At 42.3% G+C, this 17925-nt stretch overlaps 2 protein-coding genes across 4 annotated transcripts; one reads left to right on the plus strand and one right to left on the minus strand.

The window, feature by feature from the left end:
• Positions 1–5533: 5533 nt before the first annotated feature.
• Positions 5534–9782, plus strand: sgo1 (shugoshin 1). The gene is made up of 10 exons (XM_026299554.1): positions 5534–5694; positions 5895–6049; positions 6248–6456; positions 6630–6682; positions 6784–6848; positions 7149–8003; positions 8111–8242; positions 8587–8757; positions 9026–9197; positions 9303–9782. Exons 2-10 carry the CDS (start codon positions 5905–5907, stop codon positions 9460–9462), a joined length of 1962 nt encoding a protein of 653 aa, XP_026155339.1. The 5' UTR covers positions 5534–5694; positions 5895–5904; the 3' UTR covers positions 9463–9782.
• A 744-nt stretch (positions 9783–10526) lies between these two features.
• kat2b (K(lysine) acetyltransferase 2B) lies at positions 10527–17904 on the minus strand. Of its 3 annotated transcripts, none has more exons than XR_003295330.2 (19): positions 17580–17904; positions 16666–16792; positions 16371–16516; positions 16182–16268; positions 15897–16078; positions 15614–15805; positions 15292–15395; positions 15022–15153; positions 14398–14531; positions 14047–14255; positions 13827–13953; positions 13608–13718; positions 13235–13378; positions 13010–13124; positions 12874–12904; positions 12446–12509; positions 12169–12253; positions 11740–11997; positions 10527–10745 (listed from the first exon to the last, which is right to left on the minus strand). XR_003295330.2 is itself a non-coding variant. In XM_026300871.2 (18 exons), exons 1-18 carry the CDS (start codon positions 17778–17780, stop codon positions 11804–11806), a joined length of 2385 nt encoding a protein of 794 aa, XP_026156656.1. In that variant the 5' UTR covers positions 17781–17904; the 3' UTR covers positions 10527–11803. The 3 variants fall into 3 exon arrangements, 1 of the variants encoding a protein (XP_026156656.1); XR_003295329.2 differs by having other exon boundaries at positions 11135–11997; XM_026300871.2 differs by having other exon boundaries at positions 10527–11997.
• Positions 17905–17925: the final 21 nt, after the last annotated feature.

Below are 17925 nucleotides of genomic sequence, written 5' to 3' on the forward strand. Positions count from 1 at the left end.
TCTCAGCCTAGCCTCCACTACTCTTCCCATAACTTCATTGTGTGACATCCTTCCCATCTCTGTCTCTCTGCCTCGCCAACCTGTACAAATCCACCTCTCCCTCCTTAGTGTCCAACCTATCATACAAATCCTCATATGCTCTTTGTTTGACCTTTGCCACCTCTACCTTCACCTTACGCTACATCTCCCTGTACTCCTGTCTGTTCTCTTCTGTCCTCTCAGTGTCCCACTTCTTCTTAGCTAACCTTTTCCTCTTAACACACTCCTGAACTTCCTCATTCCACCACCAAGTCTCCTTATTTGCTTTCCCTTTTCTAGATGAGACACCAAGTACCCTCCTACATGTCTCCCTGATCACTTTAGCTGTAGCTGTCCAGTCATCTGGAAGAACCTCCTGACCTCCCAGAGCCTGTTTCAGCTCCTCCCTGAAAGCCACACGACACTCTTCCTTTTTCAACTACCACCACTTGGTCCTCTGCTCTGCCCTTGTCCTCTTCATTTTCCTCACCACCAGAGTCATCCTACACACCACCATCCTATGCTGTCTGGCTACACTCTCCTCAGCCACTACTTCGCAGTCACTGATCTCTTTCAGGTTGAAACATTAGTACAAGATGTAATCAACTTGTGTGCTCCTGCCTCCACTCTTATATGTCACCCTATGCTCCTCCCTCTTCTGGAAAAATGTGTTCACTACAGCCATTTCCATTCTTTTTGAGAAGTCTACCACCATCTGTCCTTCTGCATTCCTGTCCTGCATACCAAACCTACTCATCACTTCCTCATCACCTCTGTTTCCCTCACCAACATGTCCGTTAAAGTCTGCCCCAATCACCACTCTCTCACCACTAGGGATACCCTGGATCACCTCATCAATTTCTCCTTCTCTTCTAACTCACATCCTACCTGTGGGGCATAACCACTGACAACATTCAACATCACACCTTCAACTTCTAGCTTCAGACTCATCACCCTATGTGACACTCTCTTCACCTCCAGAACATTGCTAGCAAACTCCTCCTTCAGGATAACTCCTACTCCATTCCTCTTTCCATTCACACCATGATAAAACAGCTTGAACCCTGCTCCTAATCTATAGGCCTTGTTATCTTTCCACCTGGTCTCCTGAACACACAAGCTATCCACCTTTCTTCTCTCCATTATATCAGCCAACTCTCTAGTTTTCCCTGACAAAGTCCCTACATTCAAAGTCCCTACTCTAAGTCCTACACTCCTGCCCTTCCTCTTCTCTCTTTGCCTACAAACATGCCTTCCTCCTCTCCTTCTTCAACCAACAGTAGTCCAAATTCCACTGGCACCCTTTAGGTCAACAGCACCAGTGGTGGTCGTTTTTAATCCGGGCCACGACCGATCAAGTATGGAAGTCATATTTGTGATTTGCATGTTTGATTTGGCTTAAATTTTACGTCGGATGCCCTTCCTGACACAACCCTCTGCATTTACCCGGACTTGGGACCAGCACATGAAGACACTGGATTGTGCCCCCCCCTGTGATTACATTAATAGTTAAATATTTTACTAGATAAAATTAGCTTTGAGTATAGGTGAGAAAATTGCTATCATTTTCATCTTTGTACAGTAAATAAAACTGCAAGCAATGGATTCGCTTACACTAGCATCAGGAGCAGAAAGAAGAGAAAACAGCTAGCCTGGATCTGTCTAATGGTAGAAAATAAAATCTATCAGTACCAAAAAATGTGCAAAAAATGTCAATTTGTTGTTTGATAGTGGGTTAACATGGTAATATAAGGGGTGGTATGTGGTGCACCATGTCTTACCAGCAGTGGTAAATTCTTCTGTGCTCTGCTTCTATCCAAGAATACTGTAGAACATAAAAGACCTTTAAAAGGCAGAATGTCATTATTACACTGTTTTTTATTACTTTAGTTATCTTCTGACAGATTCAGGCTATGTGCTCCATGCTAAGCTAAGCTAACCAGCTGTTGGCTCCAAAACATGAAGAGTGGCGTCAATCAAACAGTTTCTCAAAAAAACCAAAATCGAAGATATTTGTTTGGAAAATGATATGGCATTTGTTTACAGGTTCATGACTTAAAAAAAATACTGAAACAAATAAACAAATGTAGTATTTAAAAGTAGTATTTTTTAAACATATTGTATGACTGATCCACTTCGAGATCTCCTTGACCGTCCCCGTGTGGTAAAAGATATCTTTGAGGTGTTGTCTATTGAAAATGCTGGCACTCCTGCACCACAAGATGTGTGCAAGCTGCCCGGTGGGAGCTGTGTTTCTCCAGCACTACTGGGCAGAAAAGAGGTGAGTGGGCAGAGCGGAGCTGCTGCACAGGCACCATCTGTCTGGGTCAACAAGTTTCCACAGCAGTCCTGGGAGCAAAAGTTTAAAGTTCAGACACCATCATCAATTCCAGCTCTCTGCTAAGTAGCTACTGTTGCTCTTGCAGCAGCAGAAATGATTTGTTTTGTCCCTGCGAGGCTGTACAGTCCTATGGAAGCAGTGCGGCAGTATGGCATTAAGCAACAGATCAGTAAATGGAGGGGATGTTGGCTGTGAAGTAAATGGCTCAGCAGGGTGTTCAAGAGCAGGCTGTAAGGCATAATGACCAAGCTGCAACCCACAGAGAGCCAATTGTGTGTCCGGGGCCCGGCGCTGCTATCATCTGGGCTCAAAGTGATGTGATGGTAAAGAAGTGCTCTTTCAGTTTGGTTTGGCCTTTCTCACATGCATAGAGAAAAAATTGTCATGTTAGAATCATGTCTACATGGAATATTAAAGATCTGGTAATAATTGCACCAGTTAGTGCTTCTTAATATAATCTTTTAATTACCGTATTATATGTAGCTGTGCCTTTAAGGCTTTTTTTTGGATGGCAGACTTAAATCTAGCACTGATTGTCATGCCCATCAGACAAGAGCCAGACCAAACAAAAAACCCTTTTGCACATTAATTAAAAAGCCACACAATTTTAAAATGAAGTTTTTAGATGAAGTTTCTGCTGAGGCTATTGGGATCCATAAAACAAGCTCTAAACTGATTTCCTGAGCTGTTTCTGTCTTAAGGTTTTCTCTTTTTTGGGGTTTTGATTACACAGTCTGTTAGGATTTCATTATCATAAATTTTGAAGCATAGCACTACACGCTCTTTTTTCCATATTAAAAAGTAGGGCTGTATATTTTTGACCCCAGCTGAAGAAAGTGCACAGATTAGAGCTAATACCTTTCATCTGGTAGAAAAACAGATAATCTTTTCATTGGCTAGTCAGGCTGTCTGCATGGGGATGGATGAGCTAGAGAGCTGACAGGGATGAGTTTGTCTAGATAATAATATCAGTGCATCACCTCAGTAGATAAACAGACTCGTGCTAGCTGCTGTTACATTAAAAAAGGCAATGTCTTCATCTACATCGACATCCACAGTTATCTCTGCTCTGTATCTTTATTGTGCCTTAATTTTTTTTCAGTTCCTCCTGTACCGTCTTTTTTCAGTACCTGTGATAATAAGTTTCTCTCCAGGCATCTGACACATGGACGGTGAGGGGTGGCATGAAATGACTGTGTGATGGATTTGTCCATTAAAGCAAGCTGAGCTAAAACCTGTGGAGTCCCGCTGCATGGCTGTCTTTCTGTCTGACTTGCTCTGTTTCTCTCCCTACTTGTCTGCCTCCCTCGCTCTTTTTAATACAGACAAAATCACAAAAACCTTCTCACACACAAACACACCACTCACTCTTCCCCTGCTGTGAGGCAACAGCTTTAACATTTACTTGCTTTTAGCAACCTTTTGGTAAACAACACTGATCTTATTACTGAAACAGTGAGTCATTACAGGTCTGTGTAGCTCACTTAGTAACAGAGGACTCATACCAACACACTTACTCAGACTCCGAACCCATATTAAAAGTCCACCTCTGTTACTAAACCATCAATTGCCGTTTAGGTGGGATTTTCAACTGCAATGATTTTTAAAAATATATTTGGTTTGTAATGAAGCTTACTTGGTAGATATTTTATAAGCAATATTGAAATATTCCTGCTGAGAACATATAACGTGGCAAACCTTTGTGAAAAAATGAATCTAAATGAAAAAGTGTCTGCATGTTTTATGTGAGGGTCTTGTTTCAGAAACAGCGGGTTGTTTCGCAGCAGAGGCAGCCCCGCTGAAGTCATTTGTTTTCAGTAAGTGACACGGACAACACCCAAACATTACCAGACTGCTTCTGTAGCCGCATTGTGCCATTCGACTGACACTTTCTTGGATCCTCACTGACAGAAGATCCAAATAGCTGTTACAGTAGATGTGGTGCAATGCAAGTTTCTTTCCTGCACCTTGCCAAGTAAGACAAGCCTGACTTTGACCTGGGAAAGCAAATGAGATCATGACAGGATGTTCACTTTAATCTAATATTTATATAACAAGAGGCTGGGCAGCACAGTGGCTGAGCGATTAGCACTGTTGCCTCACAGCAAGAAGGTTCCTGGTTCAAAACCCAGCAGGGGCCTTTCTGTGTGGAGTTTGCATGTTCTCCCTGTGCTTGTGTGGGTTTTCTCCAGGTACTCTGGTTTCCTCCCACAGTCCAAAAACATCTATGTCAGGTTGATTGGTGACTCTAAATTGCCCATAGGAGTGAGTGTGAGTGTGTGAGGTTGTTAGTCTCTATGTGGTCCTGTGATGGACTGGTGACCTGTCCAGGGTGTACCCCTGCCTTTCACCCAAAGAGAGCTGGGATAGGCTCCAGCAGATCCCTGTGACCCTAAATAGGAATAAGTGGGTATAGATAATGGATGGATGGAGAAAAGGGTAAGACTGGATACTTATGGAAGCTGAGTGTCTTTAAGAAAGACACAGGAAGAGACTGGACTCTGCAACACATAAGATAAACTTTATTGTTGTTAATACTATCATTAGTAGTAGTTTATTTAATTTACTAATTTATTAACTAACTCCTCAAAAGGATAATTTGTTAAACAATTTATTAGCTCAAACTACATTTCTAGTAACTGACCTGCTTTGCAAGTTCCTATGTAATCTAAGTCTGACAGAGCCACAGGAGTTTAAGAAAAGCCTCCAGGAATATAACTCAAATAAAACAGAGGGGGCTTTTAGATTAACACAATTATCAGCACTGCTCAAAGTCATATCTCCTACAGTCAATTATAAATGCTCAATTAGTCATTCTGGAGAGGCTGAATCAGCCTGACCTTTGTTGAGTAACGTTATTCATCTCATTTCCATTTTAAAGAAATGTAATGCACTTCCATTTCCCTCTGGCCCATGTTCTCCACTTTGCTTTGTTTGTTCCCTGCAAAAAAGGCAGACGGAAAAAATGTGAAAAGAAGCAGATTGAAAGGCCAAGAATTACAATTAGATATTTGATGCGTTCAGTCTCAGAGGAGCAGAATTTGCAGACGAGCAGTGAATCGTAAATGTTTCAGCTCAATCACGAGGAAGTGGCGTTTTTTATTTCCCGCTCTCCTCGCGCCATCTAGCGAACGGTCATTTCACTTAGAGGAAGTGACGTAACTCAAATACCGACCAATCAGCATTCGCGTCCCAAAATTCGAACGTCAACCTGCTAAGACAGTCGGTTAAGCTGCGAGAAAATGGCTCGGTTTTTCTGTCTAATGCGAGTTATCAAAGCTTTTTGTTGAATCGACAAGTTAAATACTACATAGCTTGGCGATACGTACAAACTGGTAAGTTCGATTTGACGTTGTTTTAGCTGATATCATTCATGTTCTGGTAGCTTGTTGGATTGACTGGCGTTAACGTTAAATAGCATGCTAACTTAGCTAGGTAGCTAGTTAGCATGTTATCTCAGTCGTTTGTTTCACAGTCATGTTAACGTTACGCCTGAGCAGTTGGATAACATTAAAAAAACTTAAACCGATCAAAGATCCTGAGCCATGATGAGAGAACGGGTCCAGAAGAAGTCCTTCCAGCAGAGTCTGGAGGACATAAAGGAGAAGATGAAGGAGAAGAGGAACAAACGGCTAGCCAGCGCCTCGGCACCCAGCAGAGGACGGTCCAGGATGATAAACAAAGCCAGTGGTAAGGTGACGAGAGCTTGACTTGCAACACAACCATCACAATTTGAATTGGGTTCAAGATTACTTACTGTTACTGTAACGTTAATCAGAAAACAATGATAATGTAAACAAGACAGACTGATATAGAAGAATAGAATGTGTGGGTATTATTGTGGGATTTGCTTCAGACACATAACTTCCTTCGTATGTTTTCCTCCAGGGGCTAACTCCACACACACCATCCTGGTGGGTGTTCAGCTGAACAACAAAGCGCTGGCTGTGGCTTTGCAAACTGAAAAGGAGAAAGTGCGGCAGGCCAGTGCAGTTATCCTGCAGCTGAAAAGGGAGCAGCAGGCCATGTTCCTTCATCTGCTTCTGCTGAAGAGGAAACTCAAAGAGCAGGAAGCTTTGGCAGCGAGAACTTCAGAGGTAATGTCATGCACAGGAGACCAGTAGCTAGTGTGTTCTTGGTAGATATCTGCTCCATGTTTCACAATTTATAAGGAGCTCTGGGGGTTAACTCAGTAGACAAGGTAAATAATGATAAAATACTGGGTGTCACAACTTTAAAAAACATTTCATGTTTTTGTTTCATGATTCAGACAAAACCTACAAACATACTTGCTGAACCCCAACATGGCATGGATTTGGAAAGGTAATGCTTTTACAATAAAAGAATTCATCCCATAATATTATTTTCACATACGGTTAGAGTTTTATGATAGAATCTGTTATTTGTTACCTTTTATTATGCAGAAAAAAGCAGAGCAGCCAGAACCTTGATGAGCCCATTGAGCGCAAAGCCTCACCAGTTTGTGCAGGTATACACACCACATGTTAGCATCCAGTGTTTAGGATTATCCAGATGAGTATTTTATGCCGTCGACTTGGAACTATGTTTTTTTGTTGTTGTTGTTTTTTTTTTTAATTTAAAAACTATCCAATGCGCATTAAGTTATTTCCAGACTGACAACAACCAGATTTTAAAAATCGCCTGAACTGATTATCAGATTATGGTACAACAGTTTTGTGCAGTTTGTTATATTTTAATGATTTATCGTATTTAATCTAGTCTTAAAATTTGATTTCATGTTTTGCTTTTTGGTTTTTTTATTTGGCAGACACTCAGCCCCCTAAAAAGAATACTCGACCTAAATGTGACAAGCAGGTTTCCTTGCCATCTACAGTTGGTGTGAGGCGACACCATGCAGATAGAAGAAGCAGGAGAAGATCAGAGCGTTTGCTGTTGAGTGAGGGGGAGCCTGGTGCGGGCTTGGGGACTTTGATAGCAAGTCCTATTCACGCTGACGCTACAATTTTAAATGAGCTTCAGGAAGGAGTAGAACAGGAATTAGCGAACCCTGTTGACCCTGAGGAATTTCAGCACTCTACTCCTGAAGGTGTCACACCACGAAAAATCACCCATCAGCAGCCCAGCAGGAAACAAGTCCAACAACAGCCCCGCACCAAACCAGAACCAGCTGCACGTAAACCAGAGAGAGGCCGCAAACCAGAACGTGTTCCATTAAAGAAACCGTGGGAGAATCCCAAGCCCAGAGCACGCTCCAAGAGTCGGGACCGTTCAGCCACACATACTAAAACAGCACCTCCACCCCAGGGCAATAAGCTCAACACCTCAGTGGGATTTAATGACACGTTTGACTTCGACTGTGAAGAAACGGTTCACATCACTCCGTTCAGGGTGAAGGCAGAGGACAGTCAGCTTGCTATGCCCATTAGCAAAGAGGCTCCTCAGGGTGGACAGGCCTGTTTGGAAGTTTTACCAGCCGCTGAGAAATGCAGTGAGTCCAGCTCATCATCACTGTCCTCTGAATCCGAGGACAGCCTTTATGTTCCTCAGAAGACCAGGAAGAGACAGGCTTCACCTGACAAGAACAAAGTGATTGTTACACGAAGAGGCCGGCCCTCTAAAGTCAGCCAGAACGAAAACATCCCTCAAAGGCAGGAGATCACTGGTGGGAACTTTGGCTTGTCAACTTCATTTTCCTTTTTAAAAAGCTTCTTGAAAGAAGTTTAAAGTGTTGTAATTAAACCATTTCTTTCATTGTCTTGTGATTTATAGTCTTTAGAGATGAAGAATCAAGTCCAAAGGCCATAGAGGCTAAAAAGGAAGAAACCCACCCCTGTCAGTCCCCTGGCTCCAGCTTCTCTAACAGTCTTGACCCTGTAGGGCTGGGACAGGAAAATGACCAAGGTGAGTGTTTACTCTTAGTCTGGAACAATGTCGTTGCAGTGCTCAGCATTTTGCTAAATGTCGGACCAATGCTCTTATTTTTTTTGCTTAATTTCAGTTAGATCTCTCAAAGCGACATCATATGAATTACCAACGTTATTAAAAGGATGTGATAAAATAAAGTTGTTGCTCTGCATCATCTGTTGTCCAGACAGGCCTGTTTTAGTCTGCCATGTTCTTTTTGAATGGGTGAAGCTAGCCCTGCGTTAGCTTGTTGATCTGTTTAGGCTTGAATGCCTGTTCTTGCTGATGGTCATCTGGCAGTTAAAGGTGGTAATATGTGCTTCTCTGTCCTGGTTTTTCAGAGCCTCACAGGGAGGAAATGGAGGCGAATAGTTTGCTCCCCGTTAGCCCTCGGGTTGAAGCTGAGATGCTGAGGATAGACAATGTGCTGTCGAATTTTGGAGACTCCTCGTGTGACGCTCCACCTCTTTTACACCACCAGATGCCTCAAACAGTGAAGACATGCAAGAAACGTAAGTTTATCACATCCCAAACCTGCCTGAATCCTGAAATGTAGTCTTAAAGTTTGACTGCTGAAAGATGAGAGCTGCATCTCAACATAAGTTAGCACTTGGGAGGCTTGGTCACATCACATTTTTATTGTATTGTCAATTCTCCATCCATTTGCTCTATTGCACCTTGCATGCTTTAGCTGTTCACTCTTGTGCACATGAATATACACAATGCACACGCTTCCTTTTTTCTTTGTTGTGGGTCACGACTTGCTTCACATTTCTACAGGTGGGCTTGGTCTAAGGACAGCAGGGCGGGGCTTGAGTCTGTGTGATGTGACCAATCTGTCCCCTGCAGCCTATCGCACGTTCTCCTCTGATGCCCGGTGCTCCACACCTGTTCCTGCTCGCAAGCGCCGCTGCACCATGGTGGTGGACTATAAGGAGCCCTCGCTGAACGGGTAAGCTCACATTCTAATGCTGCCGTTCCTGCTCCGTTTTTTTTTGTTTTGTTTTGTTTTTTTTTAAAACGGTACAAGTGCTCAACAATTAAATTATCTTGACAGGAAACTTCGGCGTGGAGACAAGTTCACAGACTTGCAGTTCCTCCGCTCTCCTATTTTTAAGAAGAAGTCTGGCAGGAGTTCTGTGCAAAACACAAGGAGTTCTATAAGTAGAAAACAACCATTTGAGAAATACAATGAGTCATTTGTTGGATGTCGCTGAAAAAGGCTAGTGTGTTTGTTCCTGCAGAGTGTTGTCATTTGAAAGTGTTTTCTTTGACAAATGATCATTTAGTCTCTCTCAAAGTTATATTTCTTTGTGACAGAAAGCTTCTCTGATCAGTTTTACACTTTTTTGTGACTATTCCCTGCTTATTTAGTAAAGCTCTCTTCCATTTCTCCTTCATCTCTAGGTCAATGTAGTACTGGCTGTTTTAGAGATTTATATGTCTAATTGTGCATTATTTTTTGTAAGATGTGAAATATGAGCAGATATTCATTTATTTGTATTGATGTGACAATAAACTTTATTTCTTGATTTGATGTGTTCTCCGTCAGGTTTATGTTAATGCCTGTGGTGGAGGCACAGTATGACTTATATTGGAGGTTATTTTCTTGTTTCTAGTTCAGAAGTTATAACTTGTAAAGTCGTTTATCCTTTATCTTTCAGTAGGTCAGGGTGGGCGTTGGAGCTGAATGCCACAATAATGGGCTTGGTGCACCACCATAACCACACGGTTACCAATGCTCCCTATGAAGGTATAGTCTTTACTGGATGAAACATCAGTGTCTGAAACTATTTAACGTAGCCAACATACACAGGAGTCTCGTGCAGTCACTTGTGTGGTACATAGGGAGCAGTGTCTGCAGCTGGTCTTGAACCAACAAACCCTCAAGCTCTACATGTGCACATGTCCTCTGTCCTTACCACTCGACTATAGAGAATTACACAAAGAAGGTGGTTCACCTAACATCTGAATAGGACAAAGGGTGGAAGAAACCAAAATCACAACAGAATGAGCCTGTTGTCATAGTGAAGTATGTTTTATAATCAGCCACCAGCAGGTCTTGAACCACTACGTTAGCAGATGGCCTTTCATCCTTACACTTGGGACCATCCACTCAAACCACTGAGCTATCAGCTCACTAGTCTTTCAATTACCTTTTCCAGTACTGATGGAAGAATTTGAACTGCTCATAATTATTCCACAGACAACAGGATGGTTCCTGAAAACTTTAAGGTAAAGGCAAGAAATACTGAGTTAAAAAAAAAGTAGAGACACTAAATTAGCCTCACTTCAGTTTTATTTAGTCTATAAAATAGGCTAATACCATGTCATTAAAACCAAATGTACAAAGAATGAAATCATTTTCCCAGACATATTACAAAAAGTATTTTTTTTCCTAAAATTTGAAAAGTACAAACACCTTTTTACAAAACAGCAAAACTACATAGTATTGCACAATCTTCATTTATCTCCAAAGTATAAAGTTATCAATCTCCATCTGCAGAACAAAAATAAGAAATAATAAATTAAGACCTTGTCTTAAGCATAATTCTTTTAAATTACAGCACATAAATAAGAATAAACTCTAGACAATTAAATTAGTCCTCACTCGACAGTGATAATTCAATTCATAAAACAAATTCTGAAGAAAAGACACTCTTATTTAGGTTTACTAATTCTTGGAAAAATAAAAGTGCATTTCGACAGTAGAACTGCCCTAGGCGGCTATTTGCAAAAAAAAAAAAGAAAGAAAATCTTTTTTAGTTCTGAAAGAGGAAATATATGTTATATAAACATTAAAATATACAGTTGGTATAAGTGCTTTGAAGTAATTAAAATCTGTACAAATTTAAAGTATGTATTCCTCTTTTGGCAGGATGAACTCACCACAGACATACGCTGACCTCTGACCTCATTAACAACATGCACACTCGCAGGAACAGAGCTATACAGACAGGAAAAGTTGCTCTCTCAGTCACATTCCTCACAGGTAACACTTGACTTAATATGACTTAATACACAGTTAGTGCTCATGACATCTCTACCTGAGTCAACTGAGAGGAGGCAGACACTCAAAAAGGCAGGGCATGAAAGTATGAAATGAGAGAGCAGATGGAGATAAAGTGTGTGTTGAATTTCCAATCAGCCATCTTGTCTTTCAGCATCAAACACAACTGCTAATGGAAGCTGCTGCCCTGTTTAATATGTATTACTATTTAACCTTCCGCTGTCCTTTATTTCCATGGGACTACAGGATATGTGATGAAATATGAAGACATAATTCTTCTGTTTTGTTTCAGCAAATCTCACAGGTCTTCAGTGACGCTGTTTTTCCTTCAGAGTAAATATCAGTCTAAGCTACTGATTCTGGGCCTGGGCCAACGTGCATCAAAAAGTCCTGATCTTGAGACCAGTGTGCACCTCTTACGTTAAGATAGAATCAGTAGTCCTATTTTTGACTTGTCCACGCATACAGTCTTTGCAGTACTTACCACCTCATGTTTAACCATCTCTATTCTGTGGACTGTCTCATCCTTCGTTAAGGAGAATTGGTATCTACTTCTCAATAAGGCCAGCTTCTTTGATCTTGGTGTAGAAGAATTTCTCCAGTAAGTTGGCACACTTGTAGTACTCGCTTTCTGGAGGGTTGTATTCGCGACAGTTGGTGAAGATGCGCTGCATGTCAGCCATGAATAACTTGCGTGTTGTGTAGTACCTGCTCTTCAGACGCTCACTCATTGTCTTGAGGTCTGTGGGGAAAAGCAGGTCAATTATTGAATGTAAATGTGACCTTGACAGCTAAAAAATGATGATATATTCTCAACTGTCTCAGTCCCATGAGTCCCTAAACCTCCCCTGAAATGCCCTACTTCCTTACTTTTCAGTGTCATTCAGTTGTCTCATTCATTACTAATACATACCCATTGGGAAGCGAATCACTTGGTAGTACCCAGGTGCTTCTGTTTTCTTCACAGGTTCCATGAAAGGCCAGGCGTTCTGGTGACTCTAAGACACAAAGATCCGCCTTGTTAGAACATGGTCTGTGAACGGCATTCTGTATTAGTGATGAGATGCTCAGGGTTGACCAGCAGATAGCGCCATACTGACTGTGTCAAACACAAACAGTGAAGCAACACAAAAAGCCTAATTTTCTCCATCACTATCATGCATGCATATATGCGTGTGCCTCCCTCTCACCTTCACATGTTGTAAGATGGTCTTCAGAGTACTGTATAGTTGATCTGGGTCCTTCAATTCCTTCCTGCAGAATAAAGACAGCATAAAGAAACATATCCTGGTAATCACAATTACTGAGATGAAAAAATAAGGCTATTATAGTAAAAAAATAACAGGGCTGACATTATTGTACCTGTATTGATCGCTGTTTGCTGGTCTGATTTACCTATGATTCAATATATGTTGTCCAGATAATTAATATAAATTTGCAAATTTTTCTCTTGGATTAATGAAAAAGTCTCCAGAGCTATAGTCATGTTTGTGTCTTAAGTCCTCAAATTTTCAAATCCTACTTCTTTCCAACATGGGGAAACCATTAGCCACGTTATCTGGTAAACAACTACAACTACAACAACAAAGTTCAAATATTTTATAGTAGGATTCCTTACCCTTTACCTGCAGGTTTCCAGCCAGTTTCACCTGATAATTGAAACAAAGATTAGTCCCATACATAATCCTACAACTGTGGAAAAATGTTAAGTGTAAATGTGAGATACTGTAAAGTCAATAGTGTAAGAAACGTACGTATGCCAGGAATGCTTTCAATGGGAATCTGCCGGACTCCTTCCTTAAAACAGGAAAGGCCTGGATAGACTTTTCTGATCTGAGCCTGCTTCCTCTCAATCAACTTCTTGATGATCTGAGAGAGACAGATGAGAATGGATTTAAAGGCGGTGAGTGCAGGGACAGAGAGAAAAGGGAGCATTTAAATTAAAAAAGTTTTAATTTGAAGTTCAAACTCGCACATACCTCCTTCTGCTTTTTGATAATAACAGAGAACTCTGTGTAGGGGATGCTGGGGTTGAGTTCACAGCCCATGAGTGTAGCTCCTTCATAGTCCTTGATGTAGCCCACATACTTGGCTTTGGGAACTTTGATATCCTTTGAGAAACCCTGACAAGGAGGAGGAAACATCTGTTTTCTTGCAGTAGTACATGCAGAGCCATGCAACCACTACCAACAGTTTGCCAGCGTAAATATTTTTTTTCATCATGAGACTTCAAGACTGCATATAAAAAATTGAAGAAAGTTTTAAAAATATACTGTTTCAGTAGCAAAAATACTGGTTTTATACCAAAATACTGCATTACATTGCCATTGTCATGTGCTTTAACATTTTTACCTGTTTTTTGAAGTAGCCAATGGCATACTCATCAGCATAAGTTAGAAAGTTAAGGATTTCATGCTTAATGTGGTATTCCTTCAGGTGGTTCATCAAATGGGTCCCATAGCCCTACAGTCACACAGCCAAAAAAAAAAAGGTCAAAGGTTAAAACTGACCAATCGCAGAATAAACTTTGCAAGTAAAGCAAGCAAGCTGAGGAGCAGGGAGTGCTCTCACCTTGACCTGCTCGTTGGAGGTGACAGCACAGAAGACGATCTCTGTAAAGCCCTGTGACGGAAACATCCGGAAGCAGATCCCACCGATCACACGACCATCTTTGATAAGTGACAGTGTCTTATGCTTCCTGTCAAAAAAAAATAAGAAAAAACATAAATGGTCAGAGCATGCTTCTTATCTCTGAACATTATAAATGATTATAAAGTGCTGGTACACTCACGGATCAAAGACCAGCCTTGTGATGTACTCCTTGGGCATGCGAGGAAGTTGGTGGGAGAACACATTCTGAAGGCCGACCAGCCACATCAGAATCCTCTTGTTGGGCTTCTGGTTCAGGGAGTTACCAATGACGTGAAACTCAATCACCCCCCTGCGCTCCTCCAGACGTGCAGCTTCGTCACGTGCAGAGTGTGCTGACAGCAGACTTGTCTGCACAAGAAGGAAGGTATGAATTCATGGTTATCACTTTTGCTCCCATCATCAACACCCTCACACACTATTTTCTCTTTCTGATTACTAAACAAACACTACCGGTGAGTCAATGAGACAGTTGTCTGTGTTCTGTCCGTACCTCAGGAATAGCAGCTGGGTCAGTGATGGTTGCCATGACTTCATTGATGAGGTCCATCGGGATATCACCCACTACCCTGGGTCTCTTGTTTTCCTCATGGGGAAGAGGATCTGAGGGTTTACGCTTCTCCCCAACTAGGAGATCGTATGGACAGAGGGGAAGGTACTCATCATCAGTACATGTCCTGTTTATACCAGCTGAGTATGTATGTAAGTCACACAGCATTTAAGGTCAGCCTACTATGGGTTCATCTCCAATGGTTCCCTTTGCATAATAGCAAACTGATTTACTTTGTCGTAGTATGTCAGGAGGAGGTTTTGGGTGTACTTCACCTCTGTTTCTTGGTAGATCTTTAAGGTCAATATTCAGTTAAGCTTTTTGATAAAATATGTTAGTTGTATTTTGCTTTGTTTAAAGCAAAGAAAATCTTGTCAGTTGTCGCACAGAAAATCTCTGCTAGTTCCTGAGGATCATGTTTCGCGCTTAAACAACACATAAATGTTGTTTGACTGTGAAGCCCACGTCAGACTTTATCCTGGTGCTCCCTGTTTACTGTCAGATGTCACATGTGATAACAGGGCATCACTGTAACCTTATGAGTAATCACAGCTTTGACTGTAATACCTGTATTTGTATTTGGCTCCAGTACAGAAGCTGTTTTCCTGGCAGGACTGACGCTGCCACAGATGGAAGGGTCCAGTGACACAGGACTGGTGCTGTAGTACAATGGTCTGGGCACAGGGGGCGCACTGATAACTGCACAGCAACAGAGATGACTATAGTAATACTACAAAACCAACATGACCTGTCATTACATTCCTAAAAAAAGGTTTCTTACAATGAAAAGGGGTTCAGAGGAAATTTGAAGGCTGTGTCTGTAAGGGGGTGTGTTACCTGTGTGCATAGGAATCTGCCCTCCTGATGCAGCTGCCAAGAAGTCTTGGCTCCAGATTGGTGAACTGTGGCTGTACACCTCCTCCTCCAGCATAGACAAGAACCTGAGCCAAAGAAAACAGAACAACCACAAATTAAAAAAAAAAGGCTGCCAAGTACCAGTACCTGTAGCTACTGTGTGGCTTGACATTCAGAATGTGCTGCGTATAAGCAAACGTGTCTGTGCTGTGTGGTTAATTATATTTTAGTCTGAATCTATACTTTCATAGTTTCTGGTGTATTTCTCCGTTTTGCAATCACAGAGATTGTTTGTTTTTCTTACTTAGGAAAGTGTGTGAGAATGAGTGTGCGTTTCTCAGGTGGCAGCTTGTCCTTTTCCTGTCTGGCCTGCTCCAGAAGTTGTTTTCTCATCACAGTGAACACCGAACGCAACAGGGTCCGGCCAAAGATCTGAGTAGTCTCGTACCGGGGGAGGCTGTCACAGAACTGAGGCACATTGCAGTAGCAGAGCCATCTGCAACGAGCACATGACAGAAAGAACTGTGTAAACACAGACTGTAAACAGGTGTAATGAATGTTACCAGGATATATGCTGCTGCTGTCACCTGGTGTAGTTGGATTTGTATCCAACTGCGTCGTCATTGGGCACTCTCTGCCGTCTCTGGGAGGGCGTCTCCAGCTGCCAGTAGTTGATCTGGTTGAGGAACATCTTAGCAAGCTCCATGATTGTTTGACGTTCCTTAGATGGTAGATGGCTAAATTTGTACTGGACAAAATTGTTTACTCCCTATTTGGGAAACACAGCAAAAGGGAGAAGAAAAAAATCTAAGTAAGGACGCACTCTAAATGCGTAAATGAGTTGGCTTTGAAGCATGAAGATGTGTGATTACCTGCTCAATGCTGGGTTTTTCAAACGGAGGACTCTCCGATGCTTCTAACATAGGTTTACCCATCTGTAGGATGGATTTCCTCAGCAGCTGCAAGAAATAAAAGACAAAAAGGAGTAGGTATGTTTCCTTGTACATGTTTCAGGGTAGAAAATCCTGTTTCCATATTTTGATTGTAAAACAGGGGCCTACCTTGAAGAGGGAAAAGTAGACCTGCTTAGTGTCAGCATCCTCCTCTTTGTGAACACACGTGTAGAGATACTCCACATCCAGGACAATACCTAGAAGTCTGTTCATTTCCTCCTCGGAAACATTTTCTAGATGGGTCACATGATCACCTGAGAGAAAGAGAGATATGTAACACGGAAGGTAAATAATGCAATGCAAGACTTAACTCGTTTTATCAGCAGTGCTTCAAATAACTCAGACTTTATGCATTTTGGTACTATTTTCTTCTGTGCAGTGTTTCCTAGACGTAGCAACGTACCCAATGTGTGAGAGCAGCTGCGACAAGGCTCCTGCAGGTTGACAGCGTTGGACTGCTGGTCAGTTCGAGGGGGCGTAGGAGGGGGGTTCTGACTTTTCCAGCCATTACACTTACAGGCTCCCTCAGCCTAGGAAAAGCATTTTGAAATAGGTCAGACACCAACACGAATTCACCTTCTATTAAATAATGGATTTATAATTTAAAACTCTACTTATTATAATTAGATGATTTTGTAAAAGTTGACATGGCCGCTCTGGTGAGTGGATCAACTTGGTACAGGCTCGTTGGGTGAAGAGGCCTGTCACTGTCAGCTGGTGGGGCTGCACTGAGCATGCGCATTGAAACAACAACATACTCCGCCCCTCCAGCAGCTGTCACCCTGTCAAAACAAAGACCCCGTCCCTCTCTGTGGTTCGTACACTACATAACCCCCCCCCCAGTTCCTCGCTTATGTACCACTGTGCGTCGACAGACAACAAGGGCGCGCAGTGAAATTGCATGTGGAGATCATTAAACCGCGCACGAACGAGGACTTTGGGATGCAGCCAGCTACTCCCGAGAATCAGTGCCAAGCCAATGTTTACGTTCACAAACACCCCCCCACCTCGACAGAGACAGTAACACTGTAAAAACAGGGGACAGCTTGCACCTGGGAGCCCCCTGCTAAAAAGTCCCGTAAGAAAAAATAACGCTGGTATATCTAAAAATCGCGTTACCGACAGCTGGCTCGTGCATGCAAAATTTGAAAAAAAAAAAAAAAAAAAAAAAAAAAAAAATGAAGTGCGGCAATGGCTTCCTTTGCTGCGCTTGCATTTTGCAAACTATTACAACCGAGCCCAGGAAATAGGCTCTATTAAGAACGAGCCGTGTGAACACTGTGTTTACAAACTCAGAAATCTGCATATATTGCGTACTTTGCAGGATGAATACACTCCGAGTTTTTCCAGTTTCTTCGGCCGAGGAGAGGAGCGGAGTTGCGCCTTCTTCACGGCGATACGTGCGGATCCTCCAGCGGCGCCCGAGCCCTCCGTTCCCCCTGCTCCAGGAGCGGCCGGAACCAAACCCGCAGCCCCGATGGCCGGCGAACCTTGCTGAATTCCCGCACTGTCGGCCATGTTTCGCACCGAACCCCAACGGGACCCCCGGCCCGGGAAATTTTCGCTGTGCAGTCTGCTCTATTCCACAAGCAGAGGCTCAGACATGGCGCTCATCCTTATTTTCAATTTCTGACTGTAGGCCCGTTTTCCTCCGCTAGGGGAC

This window comes from Mastacembelus armatus, chromosome 11 (genome assembly GCF_900324485.2).
Source record: "Mastacembelus armatus chromosome 11, fMasArm1.2, whole genome shotgun sequence".
Lineage (NCBI taxonomy): Eukaryota > Metazoa > Chordata > Actinopteri > Synbranchiformes > Mastacembelidae > Mastacembelus > Mastacembelus armatus.